General features: G+C 44.5%; 1 protein-coding gene across 25 annotated transcripts in view; it reads left to right on the forward strand.

The window, feature by feature from the left end:
* Positions 1–20,316, forward strand: part of RBFOX2 (RNA binding fox-1 homolog 2) — a 171,784-nt gene extending 151,468 nt beyond the window's left edge. For 8 of the 25 annotated variants that reach the window (XM_041416644.1, XM_041416640.1, XM_041416642.1 and 5 more), the window contains 4 exons: positions 6,747–6,789; positions 11,737–11,825; positions 12,744–12,816; positions 13,933–20,316. In XM_041416644.1, the coding sequence (XP_041272578.1) occupies positions 6,747–6,789; positions 11,737–11,825; positions 12,744–12,816; positions 13,933–13,977 (250 nt within the window). In that variant the 3' untranslated portion in view covers positions 13,978–20,316. The other 17 variants (XM_041416645.1, XM_041416641.1, XM_041416643.1 and 14 more) reach the window with 13 other exon arrangements.
* The last annotated feature ends 911 nt before the right edge of the window (positions 20,317–21,227 follow it).

Consider the following 21,227-nt stretch of genomic DNA (forward strand, 5'->3'; position numbering starts at 1 on the left):
TTCAAATCCACTTTTTTGCCACCACTCCTAGTTTACATTCTCTATGCTCTAACCATAGCCTCTGACCTGTAACTTGTCTGTCTATTGCTCTAAAAATGGCCCAGTCCAGTTTTACTGGGTAGTGCTCCACAGTGAAACAAAGCAGCAAAGCTGAGCTAAGTGCTACCATCTAGCAGAATATGAAATATTTGCACCAGGGAGGGGGAATGTGCTTTTCATCCCTGGTAGTAACAGCTAGAGCATTCCTAGCCAGAGGCTGTCATGAGTGGGGCACTGGGAAGGCCTTGTCTTTGATGTAAATCCAGCCTGAGTCCCATGTAAAAGGTTTATTTTCATTTGAAATATGGGCCAGGCTTCAGTGATTAGCCCTTCCAAATACTGTCTCATATCTGTGTTTACTGGTATTACACTGAATTTTTCTGACCCTGCTGACTGATCCCATGTCTTCATGGGCCGCAAACTACCTAGTAACCATTTACAGGGCACCAGCAAGCAAGGCAGATTCACAGAGGCCCAGAACTGTCCCTAGTCCCAAGCACTGGGATGTAATTAACTACTACTGGTGTTTTTTGTCATCATAGTCTGAGTCTCTGCAAGATACTTTATAGAACAAATTGGATTCCTAGTGGAATAATACCAAATGTGCAATTCAATTCCATGTTGCAGTAACCTGCAGGACAGCCACCACTGAGTGTGAGCATTGTTGACCTCCCTGGGGTCATGGACAGGCACATGTTCCTGACATCTTGCCCTCCATCGGTTACTTTCTTCCTGGCCAGTGGAAAGATGACACCATAAGATCAGTCAGCAACATGAATGACCAAGACATAGTGAGTAATGTGGAAGAAGACAGTAAAGTAAGCTGCAGGTTAACTCAAACCTGATAGAAGGAATTGGTTTTCCCAAACCTCAGTGGTGTTTAAGTTACAAAACTTAATGGTATCATTGCATTTGAGAGCTTAGCAGAATTTAAAAAATACAGAATGTAGATTAATAAAAGCTCATTGGTATTGCCATACTGGATCAGACCTGAGCGCCATTCAGGTTAGAATAAGTTTTGACAGTGTCAAATGCTAAACCAGAGGAAGGTGCAAGAAATCATAGCTCTTAATAGTTTTAATATTTATTTCAAGAGCTCAGGATTTGCTAATGCATATGTGGAATGCCCATACTTATGCATGGCCATGGTTGTTTATCCAAAGAAGGGTTTTGATACCTCAGAAAGCAACTGCTTAGGCTATTGTAGGTGAGTTAGATAGTCACCTAAACCTGACTTTGAACACTAATGCAACCTTCAGTTTTAACTGAGGTGCCACTTAGTAGAAATAAGGAGACATTATAACCTCTGATATAAAGCGTAAGTAAAAACTGTACTGGAATATTGCCCTGATTTGTAGCAGCCATGCTTTTTAAATGAGAATGCTAATATAAATGCTATATAAATAACACTTCAGACCAAAAGCTGAAAGAATCCAGACAGTCTGAAAAAAACTCACCTACTGTAAAACTCTAAAAGTTAAATAAGCTTGATAAATTTTATTTCTCAAACTCTAGGTTAGTCATTCACTTGTGCATGGTCATTAAGTACCTATATGAATAATAGACTTGCCATAGTAAAGAGTAATTTCGTCTAGGAGTGTAAATATATATGAGATTCACTTTTTGAATTTGAAGCCATAGTAGATAGAAGACTAGATACAGGGCAGCAGACAGCTTTAAGGGTTTGAAGTGGTTTTTTTGCTCTTTTTCCAACACAACAGTCAGCTGTTGGTACACCTAAATGTTATGCTGGCTACTTTACAAAACCGGCCTGTTTCTTTTTCCCTTAGATGTGTTTTAGCAGAGCTAGTAGGCTTTTCACAGATTGCACCAAGATTTGACTGGCTGCCAGATTGTTTTATACTTCTGGTCAAGCTACATAACCGGAATATGGTTCTCAGATGAAGGAATTCTCTGGTTTTGCTAGCATTAAGAATCACAAATATGGATATTCTACCATATAAATAAACCTTGCTAAATTTCAGCCCTGGAAGTTGATGTCAGTCAAGTCCTAACAAAAGCAGAGATGGAGGGTTCACGTGTGTTTGGGTGTTTGGATCCCGGAACTCTTACTCTTACCTGTTATTAGTGTTCCTTGCAGTTTTCTCTGGAGAGCTGATGCTAGCCTCTCTTGCTGATAGAAATAGTGGCCTGATCCAATGTGGTAATGCTTATGTTCATCCAACTGATTGTGTTTGGAATAACTGTTAAAACTGCTAATCTGTTCATAAACCAAGTCACTTCCTCTGTCGTGCGTTTGCCTTTCCTGCAGGAGCAGGTGGAGTATCACTGCTAAAACACTCCTGGTCCTAGATAGAGAACCCAGCAATGTAAGTCACTGCCCCAGGAGCCAAACTCTTTGTTATGTGGTTGTAAAAATATAGCTTCAACAAACATGATCTTATGGCCTGCTTCTCCCTGCTGAAGTGGCTCCCCTCTTCCTCTAACAAGGGTCTCTATCTTCATACCTGCTCCCAGCGCTCTTGGAGACTACAGTAACTTTGTCCATTGGGAATGGAGTGTACTTTTCCTGGGGAAGGCAGCAAGACTAAATTATTCAAGCAGTAGCTAACACTGCAAGATTTTTTTTTTGTTTTATTTTTTTAGTAATAGCATGCAGAATTTTGGCAAGATCTGCTGGGCTTTTTTGTGTGTGTGTGCCTTACAATAGGTGGGTGTCTGAGGGTGGCAGGCTCTTGGCAGCATTTCGCATTCCATCTGATGAGTAAAAAATGATAGTCAAAAGAATAGCTAGTGTTCCATACCTTCTTTTTTCTTAATGCTATGGGTAAGTCATGCACATCAGATCCATGAACATCGCAGATGGTGGGATTAATGCTTTTTTAAAGCCTTGAGCAAGTTTGTGTGGAACTCTTCAGAGGACAAAGTTGGAGGAAATTCCTCAGTATGTGAAGCACACGCTGAACTCAAATGGGTGGGGGGCATCCCCTCTCTTCCTTCCTCATCCTTCCCCAACCCCTGTCCCCAGAGTGAGCTGTGTAGTCTTATGCTAGTGAACGCTCTGATAAGAGCAGCTATTTGGGAACCCCAGGCTCTGTTTAACAGTTTTTGTGCTTGAAGTTCTGAGAGAAACAAAACTATGACTTAAAGCAGAAAAAGCACCATCCCATGGAAACCCTTCCAGTTGCTCCTCTCTGCTATGGAATAAGTAATTACTACCAGGGACTCCCACTGCACCTTTCAATTTTCGGATCTTGGACAAGTCACCTAACCTTTTTAGCTCATTATCTCTGCTTGTGAAAGCAATGCATTGTGGGTATTTTTGGTTTTTTCTTTTCAATTACATTTCTCTGTGTTTACTTTGATCAGAATTGATTGACTTGTTTTCCTGAGGTGTTGCATCGGTTCTTTAAGATGCTGAATAATAATACTTTGCATGCTTGTGTGATCAGCCAAATCTTATCGCATGTCTAATGTGCAGGGTAAAAGCAGGTGATGTATGGATGTCAGAAACAAAAGTCATGCAGCCCTGTGAAGCCTGAAAAATGTAATCGGGCACAAGTCTCTGAACCACACTTCCTGACCTAGGTGACTCCAGCCCCTGTGGGATGCCTTCTGTGAAGGGCTCCTCAATTTCACAAGCCCACTTCATGAAGCCAATGTTTCCATGTGTTTTAGCGGGTAACTAAAATCATTCCAGGAGAATAACCAAGAGTGGAGGTTTCTAAACCCTTGTGTCTCTCTTCAGGACGTCAGATCTTTTTGAGTCAATATTTACTGTACAAGATGGTGGTTCCCCTCCGTCTCTCCTTTGCATACTGTCTCCCCCTCTGCCCACCCCTTCCCCCTTTGCATGCCATGGAAGATGACTTGGAGCCGTGCGTGCGCACACACGTTCTCTTGCTGATTTGCTCCTGCCAAAAGCCCAGGTTGTGGATTCATACATCACCTGCCTGTGTAAAACGCATGTGCATGCTGCCGTCCTCAATAACCGGAATGTGTTTTCTGTTCTTTTGTTTTTTGTTTTTTTTTGTTTTGGTTTGTTTTTTTTTTTTTTTTTTTTTTTTTTGTTTTGTTTTGTTTTCTTTTTTTTTTTGTTTTGTTTTTGTGTGGATTTTCTGCAGTGTGGTTTACCAGGACGGATTTTACGGTGCTGACCTCTATGTAAGTACACACACCGGAGCCTTCTTTGTCCCCAACCCCTGACAAGCCAGCCTTTTTTTGGTTTTATTTTTTTCTTTTTCTTTTGGTTTGTTCGTTTGGTTTGGTTTTTTAAATATCATTTACTTTAATTTTCTTCTTCCTTGTGGATATATATTTATATATTTAGGAATGCAAGCATGCTTCTCTGTCACTGCGCTTGCCCCTGGGTGCAAGACCTAAGCCTTTGGGTTTCCTGATCATTGCCAGGGTCAGTTTATTGGGTGTCCTGTCCCCCATATACACACTGGTACTAATCAACCTGAGAGATGATTAGCAAATTAAAATTTCTCTCAACACTTCTCTCATTTACATAATTTGGATATAAAAATAACAGGACTGGTTTAGCCTCAGACCTTCCTTTCCTTCTCCCCCTCTTCCCTCCCCTTTCTCTTCCCTCTTGGGGCCCTTTCGGGTTTGATTTGTGTAGCCCACACTGCGCTGTACAAGTTGTATGTTTAAAAATGTCTGTGTGCCACTGGGATGTGGAGATTATCCCTTTGGGGAAGACACTGGGACTGATTAAAAATGGAGGCTGAGATGCTAGAGTGAAAACTGACATCTCATTTTGCTGGTAGGAATGGCACCTAAATAGGCTAGATTGTCTCACCTCTTCAGGGAATTGTAAAGTACAAATACGTGGAGATGTTTGGTTACAAGAGTCAGCAGCCTCCTCCTGTTTGGCAATTAGCTGTTATACCACGGGAGACTTTGTCCTGTCATTGTCTTTGTCCTACCCAGTCAGTCTGTACTGCAAATCTCCAGGGAGTCTGTGTGTACATAGGTGGGTTGTGGATGGAGGTATTTGAACTGGCTAGTGAGAAAAGTGCTTTCCTCTCCAAGGCAGAGCTGCTGCAGAGCAGGAATATGGTAGGAACTTGCTTTTCAAAGCCAAAAGGTTCAGTTGCCACTGCAACTCATAGCCTGCCTGGCTTTATCAGAGTTCCCAGTTGTGGCATTGTCATAGGTCATAGCTCTCTGGAGCTGGGAAGTTTTGTACAGTTTGGGTAGAGACACAGTTGTCAGCACGAATTTCAAAGTCCTGCTCCTTTGAAGGTGCTATTCCTGACATTTATAAAGAGGACCCTGGAGTTAGACTCAGGATAATGGATGGAACTAGCTTTTGGATTTTGTTGGCTTATATGGAGGATCAAGTTCTAGACAGGTGTTTTTCCCAGCCCAGAGAGAGCAGTTGGAAGATGTGCTGTCTGACATAGAGAGAACTGCGTGCATTTCTTCACTCTTCCGTACACTATCGTGTGTGCAGTCCTTTAAAGATTGATCTCCCATGTCAAGTGTTTCTTTATAAAGCTGTGTCAAGGACTACAGAAGGTTCTGTGTTTCCTGCCTCACTCCTAAAACACTACCTTTACTGACACTGATTTTGCTATGACATGTAACCAAGAAAATGAGTGGTGCTTAGTGCCTCTTCCCACAGAGTATGGCATATAAAAGGCTGCCATGTTGAAAGGGAAGTAGTCTAGCCAGGGTTACTCCCTGTTTTTGAGAAAGCTTCTTCAGAGCTTTTGTTGGGGAGGAGAGGCTTATATAACATGTAAGAACAGAAACTTCAGCAGTGAAGAACACCCATAACCACTTGGTGCTGCAGAGCAGTACCACCACATAACACAAAGCCAAACCCCCAGGTCAGGTTAGAACCATTAGGTGGATTTCTGGTGACTTTGCTCTTGGTGGCAGTGATGTCACTGTCAGAAAGCAGGATGATGGAAGAGAGGACTGCATCAAAGTGGATGATCGTGCTTTTTCCTATGTTATTGCTGGCCAGAGCCCTCCAATGGAGCTCAGTTGTCGTTATCCAAACTTGAAGTTGCCCTTCCAAACAATTTGCTTGGCACAGGTGGAATGACTTCAGTGTCCCTGTGTCTCACTGATTTGTTGTGCTTTTCACTGCAGTGCTTCTATCCCTCTGGTTGCTGTGATAGGTTTACCCAGATTCGGGAAGGTATGGCAGAGGACATTTCAGTTAGGACTGGGGGGAAGTTACATCAAGGTTCTCTTAAGACTTCTGAGTCCGTAGGGTTGTGGAAAGGAGCTGAGCTGGCAGGGAGTGGTTAATGCTAGGTGAGATGAAAGGGAAGTGTCCCAAGTTTGGGCTGCTTTTTCTGCATATATGCTATGCACCGATTTCTCATTTTCCTCCTCCTCCTTTTCCTCACTCCTTTTTTCTTTCCTGGGGCAACCATCCTGCTAGCCATTTCTTCTGTGAAGAAGGCATTCCATCTGTTGTTGGATGCGTCCCACTCTGGCAAGACACCTGAATTGATAAAACAACCTGCCCCAGGATGCAGAGGGCTTCATTTCGGATCATAAGAAAGGTTATCTTTCTTCTACAATGGGGTCAATCTGGGTGGCGGGGGGGGAAACCCAAACAAACCCACCTGTGCAAAGACTGCTCCTGCCTGTGAAAAGCGTGCTTGCATCCACTGGAAAGAAAAGGCTGGTGAGCCCCGCTGTGGGCTGTATGTATGATTGTTTCTTTCCACAGCTGTGTTTTTTTGAACTGCTCTTCCTGTGTTCTGTTATAGAATAGTCTTACAGGAACCAATCATTAGCGCTAAAATACCTCAGGTAGGAGTGCCAGTGTGACCTGCCAACCAATCAGATTGTGGATTGCAGTGGAAAAAACTGAATTATACTAACCATTCCAGCACCACATTAGAGATGGGAACAGAGGCTTTTTTAGAGCAGCGCAGACTCACGTATGAGCCAAGCCCCCGCTGTAGCAGGGTGGCATGTGTCCAGATTTCATACCAAGTGGCATTTCACTCAAAAAAAACCAAACAAAAACCAACCAAAAACTAAAAATCAACAAAACTTTAATTCAGTGGAAAGGTTAACAAGGTCATGCTTGTCCCATTACCATGTAGAGGCACCTGCTGCAATGGACACTGTTGTCCTGTCACCTCTTCTAATTCATTCATGCTCATTCCTGGTGCACGTATGCCACCCTTCTAATACAGAAATACCAGAAGCGGTTCTAGCCCTTTCTGCTTCTTAACTTCTGTTGTATGGAAGTATGAGGGTGGAGAAGACAACATCTGAGAGATGACAAATAAAGACCCTAAAAATTGGGCTTGCTGCCTAAACCTGGCACGCAGTAAAATGTACCTAACTGGTACCGTGAGTTCCATATTTCTCTGGGGTTGTGGACACACTTGTGTCCTAGGGGCAGAATGGCTCTTTGGAGTAAAGAGGGCAGTGACATACTTTGTGTGCCCTTCTAAGGCAGGAAGGGAAAAGGAAAAGGGAGATTTATACCACACTGGCATAGTAAGCTGTAGTTTTGGATTTCCTCTTGCTCTCGTTGGATTGATCACCTGATACGGACTTGAGGAGTGGAGGAGATGTACTTGAGCTGAACTGCATAAAATGCTAATTTATTTTCATTAACATACTCAGTAATTGGAATGCTGCTTTAGTTGGGATTGCAGCTTCCTGTATGTGTTGTTTTCCCATGTTTGTCATTCAGAAAATATAAGGCAATACTGAAAAAGCTGCCCTCTAATGTTAAAGAAGGAATTTAAAGTTAAAATATTGCTTTGTTGATGAGCGAAGGACAGTAACATCACAGAAGAATAGTTTTAAATTTGAGCTTTTGTTCATACCCAAGCAGTACAGCTGTTGGACAGCTCAGGTCTGTAGGCTCAAGCACTACATGGGGAAAGGGATCCAGCATAGCCCCAGCAAGACTGGAATGCCAGATAGACAGAGAAAGAGAACTTGAATCAAGATAAGCAGCATTTAGGCTGGTGTTCGTTTCTCTCACATGGTCCCCAGACAGTCCAAAAGCTTGTACCAAAAAGGGCTGATCTTAATTTGCACAGTCCTTTTGGTGATTTTTAATGCCCAGTGAAAATGAATAAGCCTTCTCACTAGTTCCTATTCCCTTATGGAGGCAGTAATTAAATTATCCCATTGATAGAAACGTCTCAGACAGAACATCTTCACAAGAAGCTCAGCTACACTTACTTCTTTTGAGATGAGACTAAAGATTTTTAAAAACTGAACCTGTATGGGTAACCTGTCCCTGTGGAACCAAACAGGTGGAGTGGGAGTTTGCATGGCTGTCCTGAGTTTCAGGCACTATGCCACTCATTGGTTTCTTCTGTTGCAGTTTGGCTGTGGCACTGAAGGAATGTGTTGAAGCTGGCAGGGGCCTTTTTTTCCTTTCTTTTTTTTTAAATCTTTTTTTTTTTTTTAATAATTCTTTCTTTCATTTGGAAACACATTTTTCCCTCTTTGTTACTGTGGTGGCAGGTGCTCTATGCTGTTACAATTTTTATTTACTGGAGTACCTAAAGTGGGTGTCACCAGAAATCACTAGGGCTCCTAGGACCTTGCAGATGAGCTCTGCATATCAGTTATAAGTTTTGTGTGAACAGGAATACCAGGAGAAAATATCTGGTGCATTGGACAAGCTGAACAGGCTTTAGATGCATTTATTGAATTATATAGGTGGATCTTAGGTTATGGAGAACAGGAGCATCAGCTGGGTAAGGCAACCTGTACAGTGCCTGCTCTGTACGGTCCCAGAGCTTGGTGAAAGGATTTATATAAAAACAAATTATAGTTGCAACAGTTCTTCCTCTTTCCTTCACCCTATTTTGGTGTGTTTGGACCTGCCGGTCATGCTAAATACATCCCGTCTCAGAAATCTCCCAGCTGTCCACACTCATTGCTCCTCTGACAGGAATGCGCCATGGCCATTATGATCCCCATTTTTGGTTTTATTTGAAGTACACATAAGTAGGCTTTGCAGATTGCTTTGAAATGAGCAGGTCTGCCTGTATGTGTGTACCTCTATCCTGAGATTTTTTTTTTTCCTTTTTTAAATAACCAGTAGCTTCAGTTTGCATCAGTGCATGGTTAAAAAGCAATACACGTCAGCTATTTCTTAACTTCATTTCTCCAATGAATTATTTCTCCTGGTTTTTTTTGTTGTTTCTTTTTTCTTTTTTTTTTTTTGTTTATTGTGCAGTTGACTGAAGAAATGTTAACATCCCGCTCTAAATCTCTCAGTGGAGTCTCTGTTCCCTTCTCTGATATAACAGATGGGTTATTGCTTGTTATAATTATTAACATTGTGGTGTGGGACAGGGCTAGGGTGGGAGCCATCCTGGGGGGCGAGGGCGGGTGCTGCGGGAGTCGTTAAGGTTGGAATGTTAACTCCAGTGGTGACTGACTGTTTCCGTAATAGCAGGTTGTTGTGGCTGCACGCTCTAGTACTTGAGGCTGTGTACTTCACTGAGCTTGTGGTAGAGCCTAGGGCGAACTGCTGTCCCAAGAGAATGCTGGGATGGATAGAACTAGCCAATATGAGTCTGAACGTGGTGACTTTGCTGGTTGTTCTAGCTCCAGATGTCAGCATGCTTAGTTTTTAATTTTGATTAATAAATGTTACTCCATTCCCCCTCCCACACCTGATTCCAAACCTTCTTTCTTCTTCTTTTTTTTCCTTTGGTGGTTTTTTTTTTTGGTTTTTTTTTTTTTTTTTTTTGGTTTTTTTCTTTTTTTTTTGGTTTGGTAGCCAGAAACATTGTTTTCCTTTATGAGAGACATGAGTTAAAAGACAATTATATGATAAGCCTTTTTGGTTTCAAACTGCATCTTGCTGTCATGTTCAGAGTATGTGCCAGGCACGTTTGAAGCAGCTTCTGGTCTGAAATGTGACTGGCAAGTGTGGAAATGTGGGGCAGAGTTGGGAACCAAGGGTGCCTGCTAAGGCCAGCTGCCCTGCGGAGGGTAGTGCCTGGAGAAAATGCCTCCTACACTGTGCCCAAGTGACAAACCAAGGGGTCAGGAAGCATCTAAGCTAAGGGGATACTGCAATGGCATTGATATAAAGTTTTGTCTTAATTTGGTGAGGTTAATGAAGATTGGATTTGGATTAAGGCTGCACCTCATTCCTCTGGCCTCTGTCATGTTTTACATGGTGGTACAATGGTAGCATGGCAAAACCAAGCTAAACGTCCCCAACCGTCAATCCAAAATGCAGGATTTGAAACAGCCAGGTGAGATTAGAAGGGCTAAACTATAACATGGCATCTTTTCCAGGCCATGTGGTGATGTTTCACAGGTGTTGCTTTTTACATCTGTGTTGCTTTTTCAGCTGTTAACTAGAAGCTGCAACTCCCTTTTCTCTGGAGTAGGAAAGGGTCTACAAACATGTTTTGGATAGCACATCAGCCTTTACAGGGCTAATGCAGGCCACATGAAAGAAACCAGTATTCATTTAAAATCATTGAATCATTACTTCTAATTTAAAAGCTACCCAGGTCCAGATTGAGCACTGTTGAGCAAAGACAAAGTTCTGTAGTGGAGCTGATCTTGTACTCTTAGTTCCATGTATTCAAAAGATATATAGGGAAGAAGTGATACAGCTATGTTGAGCTGATTCTGGAGGTGAAGAGCATGACTCTGCCTTCAATGTCAATTGGAAGAAAAAGGGGAAAAAAAAAAAAGCCAGAAACAATCTAGAATTTTAATTTTTTTTTTTTTTTTGTGGCTCACTGTGTTTTTAGAAAGTCAAAACTATGGTTCATTTACTAAGCCTTCACCCCCAAGTTAAAAAAAGTGTTCAGAAGTACAATAAAGATCTAACCAGGCTTCAGAGCCCTATTTGCTGCCTGCTATGCCACCTTTGTCCCTATCTGAAAGGTGGCTGGCCTTGGTCTTCCAGTACTGCAGGCCTTGCTCTGCCCCAAGAGCTCCTTGAGTTCCAGAAGGAGACTTGCAGGTCTTCTCTGAGTCAGAATTCACATTTTGACAACACAGCTGTTAAGTACATTTTTAGTCACTACCTCTGATCACCTTTGCTACAGGTGTGTAGCATGGGCAGAAATACAGCAGCAGAACAGACTCTTCTGGCATAATTCTCTTGATTTGTTTCTTTCTTATATGGAGAGGAGGGAAGAACAGTCTGGCTGGCCTCAATATTGGTGTGCTTGTTGACAATCCTGAAGCCAGTGGGGACTGTCTTCTCTGACCATCTTTTCCTGATTACTTTTCACCACCTCTGACTACTGATACTTTTGCACATGTGGACCAGATTAAATTCTAGCCCTTTGGGTTTTCCTGGCTGTAAAAGAGAGAGGGTAAGGAAAAAAGTAGGAATTTCTCTGAATGGTTCCCTTTCTAAAATACTTCATAGAAAGTGTCCACCTCTGATTTTCCCTCCTTAAGAGGAAGGGGCCATAGAAATTACCTTGCCTGTAAGATTCCAGGTCTTTCCTGGTTTCCATTTCCTCCATGCCAAATTGCATTTTCTGTAGGGTTGTAACAATGCTCAGTTTTCCTTTTGCTCAAGAGGATAATGGAAGGGCCTCCCTGGTCCCTCTAGGGAAAGGAATATACCTGAGTTAATAAGTGATGCTTGTGATAGACATGACATGGGAGCTGATGCAGTTTGAAACACTTCCTCTCCTTGTGATGTGTGTGACTTTTTTTTAATATTTTTTTTAATGCTCTCCATGGGTGGACAGGTATCTGTAAAGTCAGTTCTCTTCTCTCCTGCAGGGTGGATATGCAGCCTACAGATATGCACAGCCTGCTACTGCAACAGCAGCCACGGCCGCTGCAGCCGCTGCAGCAGCTTACAGCGATGGGTATGTAAGGGAGGTGTCCATGGGGGCTAGCTTGCTGTGCCCAGGGATTCAAGGAGCATTGATCCATCACAGAACTTCTGCTTCTTTCCCCCATTTCTTTGTCTGACCCGCACTCGCATGTGCACACGTGCATGCACCACCCAACACGGAAGACTTGAGTGCACGGTTTGTCTCTGCTCCTGGACAGTATTGCTGTTAGTGTATGTGAGCTGGCACAGATCCTGACCTCTTCCCTGTCCTTGTGATTCTCCTCTGCACAAAGCAGGCAGTGTGGTTACAGCCTCAGAGTCAGAGATCAGGGTTTGGGCAGGCTACTAAATCACTGGGTGCGTTTCTCTCCCCCTCATAAAGTAAAAATAACTCATCTCATGCAGTGCTCTAGGATCCTTTAGCATGCAGCTCTGAATAGATACAAAGGATTGTCTTCATCAGAGTGCTTGCCTTGAGATTTTTCATTGCCTGTGCAATGAGGCCATGTTTTAATCCTAGCACATTAAAGTTTATACTCCCCTCATAGTGGAGAATCCCTCACTGCTTTCCATTCAGCAGCTGTTACTGTGCCAGTAGCACTAGTGCCAGCAGTCGCTCTGGTCCCTAATTGCATCACGCAATTACCCAAAGGTAAGGGATGCACTGGCTGACATTTCAAAGGTGCTGACCTCTTTCCTGCAGGTCAGGCTCATGGCCAGTGCCACATTCCTCCTGGCAGGCCGTTCTCACCCATCTCATACAGTGCATGGCAGCATGCTCATAAGATCTCTCTGCAGAGGAGCTGCCCACGTGCCTGTGTGTGCATGGATGCATACATGTGTGTGCAAGGGCATGCTGCTGCTTCCATCACTTGTGGTCAGAGAGCTATTACTCTGCCCCTCCCAAGTGACTTTGTTTTTCTTTTATATCTTTTCTCCCTCTCTTCAGTTATGGCAGGGTGTACACAGCAGATCCTTACCATGCCCTTGCCCCTGCCGCTAGCTACGGAGTTGGCGCTGTGGTAAGTGGGATTTTCTTTCTTGTGCTGTTTCTCATTTCCAGCATGGGGAACAGCCACTGGGTATCATGCACTGAAACCTCACCTACCCAGAAAAACTTCTTTGTTAAGGGAGGAGGTCCTTAGCAGCAGTGCTGGGTTCCCAGTTGTTCCGCATTCATATTTATGTGTGCACTAAGAAAGGAACCAGGCTGTAGGAGACCAGTTATTACTCGGTCTGGCACATCATCTAGTACAATAGGAAATGAAAATCAATAGCAGACAGAACTGCCAGGAGCCAGAACACTGTTGGTGAATCAGTAGAACTGTATCGAGGTGATTTTGCATAGAGCAAATATCAGCAATAGTTAGAAATTCAGGATACCCTTTTTTTGCCATTTTCAGTTCTAGGAAGCAAGGGAATAAGTTGTTCTTGTGACATCTTGCAGCAAAGCTGCTTCACTTGGTTCCTTCTTGCACTGGTGGAAGGATGCGGTGTCCTGCCTGCCAGCAGTAGTTATGCAAGGGCAGGATGAGGTATGCTGGCATCGGAGGGGAGTGGAGCAGCTTGCTGAAAACACATGCTTGCCCATCTGCTAGCCAGTGCAGTATCTATGTTGTTGCAAAGGCTGGAATACAAATGTGCTCAGAGAAAAAGACACCTAAAAATAGATATCTGCAGTGTAGCACCTCCATTTCAGCCTCAGCTCACCATGTGGATTCTCTTTAGGGTCAGTGAGGGAAAAACAGGTAATTCTAGGATACCCAGTCATCATATCTATTTTAGACCTTTACCTTGAGGTGAGGTGAAGAGCATCCTAGAAGTTCTGGTCTCCGCAGTCTCTAAAGGCAGCCTGGACAACTGGCTTGAGATTAGGACTGGTGAGTCCCCTCTCTGGTACCGAATTTCCTTCCACCAAGACTTGCCAAACTTCACCTCCAGCTGGCTGGCCATGAGCATGCCCTCCTGAGCCACATCTTTGGTTTTGCAGGCAGAGTTCTCTCTTGCTTCTTAGAGGTGCTGATGGTGGTGGGTCAGTGCCAGGACAGGTCCTTCCAGAAGCATTTGGGTGCTGTCCTGCATATCTCTACACAGTTCTCCTCCTAACAACCTTTTCTTCTCCTGTTTCATTTCTACAGGCGAGTTTATACCGAGGTGGCTACAGCCGATTTGCCCCCTACTGAAGTGACGTGAGCCCCCTGCAAGTGGGACAGCCCCCCCAGTTCATGAGGCCTGGCTATTGCAATATTTACTAGTAGAGGAACTCTATAGCAAGTCGAGGAGGAAAAACAAAAAAAAAAAAAACAACAAAAAAAAAACCAACAAAAAAAAGAGAAAATACTTTTTTATACCTCACTATGTTCTTCGAATATGTATTTTTTTTTTCCTTTAAATTTCTGCCTTTAATTCTTTTGTTCCAAAGATTGTGCTTTTTTTTTTTTTTTTGTTTGTTTGTTTTTTGTTTTCATTTTTGGGGTTTTTTTAACTGTGGTAAAAATAATGCATTTCCGTGTATGTATGTTGGTGCATAGCTTATCCTACCAATCACGGAAAAGGCGATTAGCGATAAGGAAAGCTATTAGAAACTGATATCATGCAATTAATCAGGAACATGCAGACAGAGTTACTTCCCTGGGTCTGGTGCTTGGTGCCTGTGAGACAGGAGGACGTGAGGGAGAAGTCTCCACCTGCCGTGTTTCTGGTCTGCAGAAGGAAGCACACTTTGGCTGTGGCTGGGACCTGATTGCTGGTGGGAAATAGTCGTTTACGTTTGGAAATGGGGGAAATGCAGAGACTTTCTTTGTTTCTATCACCATCTGACGCACACAGGTTTGTGACAGTTTCAGCAGTGTCAGAACTTTAGAATTCACAAGAGAAGAGTCCCTCAACCTGCCCAAAGACTTCAGCTATTACCTGCTCTATAGGGGACAAGACTTTGAAAGGAGTTTTTGATAAGGATGATCTTTTCCCCACACACAGAACTTCTACTTGGTGATTTTTTCCGCTGCAGGTGGCTGTAATTGTCATAGTTTTCATTCCTCCTTTTGAAGATCTTTCTCTCTTGCGGTCCCTTTCCACCCCTTTGTTCCTCGAGGAGTGGCAGATGCAGTGCAGGATCATGCAGAGTACCTCTGTTGTGGGCAGCAAGTGATTAAACTTGGGAAGGTGAAGCACCTGCAGCCTTGCAGAGGAAGAAAGCGAGCAGAAGAGTTGAGCGTGGCACATGCTCTGAGGCCCAGCGTGCAGGGGCTCTGCTCCTGGGCTGTTTAGGTGCTTCTGCAAGTAATCCATTTCAAATAACATGAGTGAGGAAAAACCAGTCATGCATAAGCTGCTTGAGGTGAGGGACAAGCATGTGGGTTTGTGTGAGGGAAGAGGATCTTTTATATCTAAATGTGATCCTGAAGTAGTTTTGTATTTGGCAGAAGCAGTTTGTGCAAGCTCTGAATTCATAGGAACTTCTTACCACAAGCTATTTCAGGCCCTTCCATAGCTGCATTGGAGCCCCTGGGTTTGTTTTGCCCAGCTTCTCACAGAATGTTGTGCACCTGGTCTGCTGAGTCCATATAGACACTACATATTAGAAGACTTGGAAGGATAGAAACTATTTAGCTGAAGGGTCCACGACTCCCAAGACCATCTCCCTTCTGCTCTCACAGACAGAGAATTCGCTGTGTTTCAAAGACAGCAAACTCAGATGACTGTGGGCTGTGATGTGATGCGGAGTTGCTGCTCTCCAGGCCTCCCAGTTCAGCTCTGGCTCCTAGAGTGCTCCCAGTAAAGCCAGTGGTCAGAGGCAGGCTCTAATGGCATGCTGGAGAGATGCAGAAGTGTAATTGTACCGGGCTGCCTCGACTCTGGATTGGTGCTGGGGTGAGCCACTGCCCTCAGAAGGGCAGCTCCGAGTATGGATTTGTTGGCAGAGCCTCTCCAGCTCCTGTTGAACACCTGCTTTTCCATCCACCACTGATACAGAACAGGAGAATTCCTGCATTTAACACTAAGCAACATCAGCAAGCAGAGGTCTCGCTCCTGGGGGAGTGTCCTGGTCCAGCCACACACAACCACACACTTTTTGCTCTTCCCCAGTGATACATGGATCTTCTCTGTGCACAGCAGAGTGGAGGCACCTCAGATGGGAAGAATGGGGACGCCATTAGTTAAGCTAGAGACCCTGAAGCTATTGATTTTTCTGGAGGAATAGCTAGATAAAGGGGACACCAAACTGCCAGCCTGTTGGCCACCTCTTTTTTTTTCCTGGTTTTATTGTTGGTTTTTTACTTTTTTTTTTTTCCAAGCCAAAGTTTGGTTTGTTGCTGTTATGACAATTTTTTTGTTGTTTGTATATAAATACTTTAGCTTGAAAATAGGGAGGGGGAGAACAGGGTGTTGGGGCTTTCACAAAATCTAGGAAACAAGGGAGACTTGGCATGTCTGGGAGTTTTTACTGCCTGAGTTGGGGTAGAAGAGGGAAGACTTGTAGTAGAGATAGTCACATTCAAGGGGATTTATTTCCACTGCAGAGCAGCCAGGGGACTTCTGGAGCTGGGATGCAGCAAAAGCCTCTCTACTGGATTTGTTCTCCCCACTGTGGATGGAGGGCCTGAGCAAGGCCGTCCCTTCCCTTCCTGCAGGCAGTTCCTCAGGCTGTGAGCCCAGGAGCAACTGCAGAGCCCCGCTGGGGCAGCTGCTCCCCCACTGCCCCTCCCACATTCAGTTCAGCTGGTTCTGACTGCGGCTCCCCAAAAGCCAGGTTTTCCCACCCTGCCTGCCCTCCCCTGCCCTGGCAGTGCCACCTGCAATCCCCCCCTGCCACTTGGCCTCCCTGGGAGTAGGGAGGCCAGCCCATTTCTGCCTCCTGGCAGAGTCTATGCATGGCAGCTTCAGCCCGCCCAAGTATGTTAGGAATGTGAGGGGTTTAGTGCGGAAGCACCCAACTTTTGGGGGGCTGTGGTCCCCCAGTCTCCGAGTAAAAGCTGTTCTAAGACCATCCAGCCTGATTCCTCCTGTATCCGAGCCTGGCCTGCTCTGGTCCCTCCCTGGCGGGCTCCTCTGGTGCATTAAGCAGCCAGTGTCTCTGTGGCTCCCTAGTTAATGCTGCAGGATTCCCTGAGGGAGCTTGCTGATAGCCTGGCATCCTGCTCTCAGCACTGGGCTGCAGAGGGGACACCGGGACACTTGCATGGCTGGGGGCCAGAGGTAACTCACTGGTTCCAGGTGTCCAAAGCACCAGACCTCCCAAAAACTTGCATGGCAAGGTTTCTTGAGTGAGTGTTGTGCATGACAGGAGAGCTCTTCAGCCTTTCTTCTCTGTTGGTGAACAACAGGTCCAGTTTCACTCTGATGTGTTGTGAACTGGCTAGAGATGCTTTCAGAGTAGCCAAGGTGTGGCTATAACCATCTTCTGAATAAGTGAAGACAAAGCCTATATCTCCCTATGCAAAATTAATTACGTTTAATAAATTGAACTGGGCCCTGGCTTATTAGAATGATGGCATTAGTGCTTGTCCGTGTGATGAGTCTGCAGTCACAGGTCCCTTTCCAAGCAGGGTTTGGCTTTCTGAGGGAAACTGCACAGGCAGCCTGGCAAATAGCTTGCTGTTTGTCACCTTCTAGTCTGGTGGCATCTAGGATTCCTCTTTGATGCAGAGAAAAAAAATGTATCTTTAACTGTAGCTGTTTGTGCTGTCTTGCAATAAGTCCAGCCAGCACATGATGATATACAGATTAAATTTTGGTTTGAAGAGTTGGTTTATTTAATGTGCTGGTCTGTATTTCCTTGCAGTTACGGTTGTGTTGGTACAAAGTAACTATTACTGGTATAGCATATTCTCTACTGGGAATAAGTTATATTGATGCCCAGCACATTAGCAAACTGTTGTCCTGGTCCCCATGTGTGGGAGGCTGCACTGTTGTAGGTGGGTTAGCTTTTCTAAGAAAAGCATGACAGGACCTGGAGGCAATGGGGAGCTCGGTATGAGCCTACTATAGCCAGCTTTTCCCAGGTTAAGCAGTTAGGTGGGTCCTGTGTCATGAGTTCAGATAGACAAAGCCATGTTTAAAGATAGCTATGGCTTGGCTGTTCCAGTGCCTGAGAGGGAGCAGACTTGCCCAGCGAGGAGCACTGGCTCTGGAGTCTGAGACCTGTGTTTCAGACAGGGCTCTGTCAGTGACCCCTCAAGGGTCCCTGTGGGGCAGTCATGTCACTACTTTAGACTTCGCTTCCCTGTCCCTAAAGTGAAGTTGTTTATCCCTGTTCTTACCTGTTTTGAGATCCATGGATGTGAAGTGTACAGTGAGAGCTGAGGAGGGTTCTCTGAGTAGCTGGCTTGAGTGCTGGCTGCGGAACGGTTAATGAAGCCATTTCCCTGCTGGAAAAGAGACACTGGCTGCTGGGCTTTCAGTTCCAGCACCCAGAGCTCTCTCAGTGGGGAATACAAAGCAGAGCCTCCCGGTTCTACTCATGTTTTTCCCCAGCCCATCCCTATCTGTATCTTCCCATCCTAGCCACAAAGATGGAGGCAAGTGGAAAACAGGTTTGGGGAGCACTTAGGAATTTAAAAAAGGGAAACCCAAACAACAGCTCTGGGGAGTGCTTTTGCTGAATCTAGCTCCAAAGGGAAAGCACATAGGCAGCCTGGCAGAGGACCTGCTGCCTGTGACCCTCCAGCCTGGCAGGGTGGGAGGAATGCTGTCCTTGGTGTAGAGGGGTGATTTTTAAAGTGTTTTACCTGTTTGCACTGTTTTAAAATAGGAGGGGGGAAAAAAAACCAACCCAGTGAACAAGATGAACATCCAATGTAAACTTCTTTGTGTTTTTATTTTTGACATGCTCTTGGATAATGTCAAACATTTTGTAGTATACACCAGTGAGACTTGATTCTTTGTTGCATAAAACACTATTTTTTGGTGATGTTAATGTCTGAAAAGCCTGTTCCCTACATCCCCACCTTACTGATTGCCCTCTCCACCCTCCAACCCCAGTAAACTTCTCTTCTACAAAGAAAACTCCAGTCAACAAGGCAAGCAGGAGTCTGATAGCCAGAGCATGAAATGGGGCCCTTTGCAAGTAGGCTGTGGGGTTTCTGCCTGGTGTGCTTTGCTCCAGCCAGGAGCTGTCAGGAGAGCCCCCATCCCTCTGCAGTGCCTGCATCAATGGCAGCCTAAACGGGACTCGGGATGGCCACGTCCCATCTCTGTTGCCGCTGCTGGCCCTGGAAGACAGCTTCTTGCTGGGGCTGCCAGTGCTGCCCATGGTTGTCCTGTTGAGGCCATGGGCTGCAGCTGGCCCAGGCTTGTGCAGGTGACCAGCTTCCCATGCTGCCTCTCAACTTGTGATAGAGCAGGAATGCATCAGCCAAAATCCTTGCCTGATTTCACCAGGAGATTGCTGGTGTCTAAAGCCGTCCACTGAGATACTCATTTGGCTGGCAGTCAGAGTCAGCAAAATGCCCATTAATCTTAGGAATGTTTTTTCTTTTTAAATTTTTGTTGATGTTCTGAAGTGGGTCAATAAATCTCTTGCCAGATTCCCAGTTTTCTGCTGGTGGAGAGGCTTGCTGCTTCCCTGAGGAGTAAATTCCTTACAGAAATCAGGCCTCTCACATTAGTAGTCTCAGTTCTGGTCATGTTTTTCTATTTTTTTTCTGTTCACAGTATTTTGTGTGTGCGAGTGTTGTAGTTTTGGCAGCTCAATTCGGCTGCATTATCAAGTGACAAAATCATCCTCTTTTACCCCAGGGGATATGATTTGGTTTTGTTTTCTTTCCTTGGGTTTTTTTTTGTTTTGTTTTGTTTTGTTTGTTTGTTTGTTTGGGGTTTTTGTTAGGCTTTGTTTGGTTTTTGGTTTGGTTTTTTTTTATATGATAAATCCTGCTTGTAAATAGCTGGAGCTAAAACCTGGGGCTGATAGCAAATGAGAACCAGGGCTATAGAGTGATACAGAGCTGGTGGAGTATTTTACTGACCTCACAGGCTGATCTCTTTGAGACTTGGAGATTTTCAGTGCGAGGCTGAGATGCCACAGCACCTCCAATGGCAGCAACAGACTTGCCCCTTCTCGCAGTGTCCCCGGCACCTCCCATTCCAGGTACCGCCGGGGAACAGGACGTGTCCCGAGTGGGATGCGTTCCCTTCCCCTGGATCATTTCCTAGGACGCCCGAGCCGCTTGCCCAGGGTCCCATTTCCCTGCTGACTCTGGAGAAGCAGTATCTGCATCCCAGGGCTTTGTGACAGCCTTTAACTTCCCGCCCTCCCTCGTTAAGTATCATATTGTATAGTAGCTTTCAGACCATACAGTATTCATTGGGTTATTCCTATTATTATCAAGTAGCTGGAATTGTGAAGGTTGGAGTAGTTAGATCTTTAGCTTTTATTCCTTTTTTTTGTATTACTATCCATGTGTATAAATTATTGATCATGTTGCTGGCTTTTATAAACTCTAAGCAAGGGGGGGAAACCCTTCCTAACCCTTTGCAAATGGTAATGAAGCACTGTTTTTAAATAAAAGAGAGAAACACCAGTCTGCTGGCTCCCCTGTGTTGTTTGTTTTTCAGCACATCTGGATGAATTTCGCTGGTGCATTGCCCTGGCAGGTAAAAAGCAAAGAAGGGAAGCTGGTGTGAAGAACAAGCTGGGAGATTGGATCTTCTTAGCAGTGATAAAGGGCCTTGGCAAGTCATGCTGGCAAAATCCCAGCCCCATCTGTTCCTATACTGACCTCTCCAAAAATCCACACCTTTCCCTGCCACTCTTTCCCATTGCTTCTTACTAGGAGAGAAGGTATTTGGTATTTGATAAGAAGCTTTTTTAATTTTTTTTTTTCTCTCCAAGCCTAGTCGGTGTTTGAACCTGTTAGTGTGGAAGGAGAGACAACCATTTCATTTTTATGGTATCTGCATCTCCTTTAGTGCCTGTGTGGCCAACCTCGCTCTGTGTGTGCTAGCACAGGTGTAATAGTTAACACACACAGCTGGAAGCTGGGGTTCCTGTGTCAGTGTAAATTTCCTCTGGGAGTTTGGACATGTCTTTTAATCACTGCCCCTGTTGTCCTGTCTGTAAAAGGAGCATTGCTGCAGACAAGCAGAAATTCATTCACATTCTATGTAGTACTTACAAATCCTCCAGTGAGAGATGTCATGCAAATACAGATCTGTGTAATCAGGTGCCTTTAAAACTGAAATGATCCTAAAAATAGCAAATAATAAATCCCTGTGGCTAATTGAAAGTGATTATTGAAACAATAACTGAGCAAAATGATACAGCCAAATATGGTTAGTACAGTTGAGGCTGGTGCTTTAATTGCTTTTGGAAATGCAAGGTACCAGGAATAAAAAGGGTGGGATAAGGTATATCCCTGGGCAGTAGGATTGTTGATTATGATGCAGGAAGGTGTACTGGCTCCTTAAGCATTCCTTCCCAGTATTTACCACG

This window comes from Onychostruthus taczanowskii, unplaced genomic scaffold (assembly GCF_017590055.1).
Source record: "Onychostruthus taczanowskii isolate IOZ18803 unplaced genomic scaffold, ASM1759005v1 scaffold53, whole genome shotgun sequence".
NCBI classification, from domain to species: Eukaryota; Metazoa; Chordata; class Aves; order Passeriformes; family Passeridae; genus Onychostruthus; species Onychostruthus taczanowskii.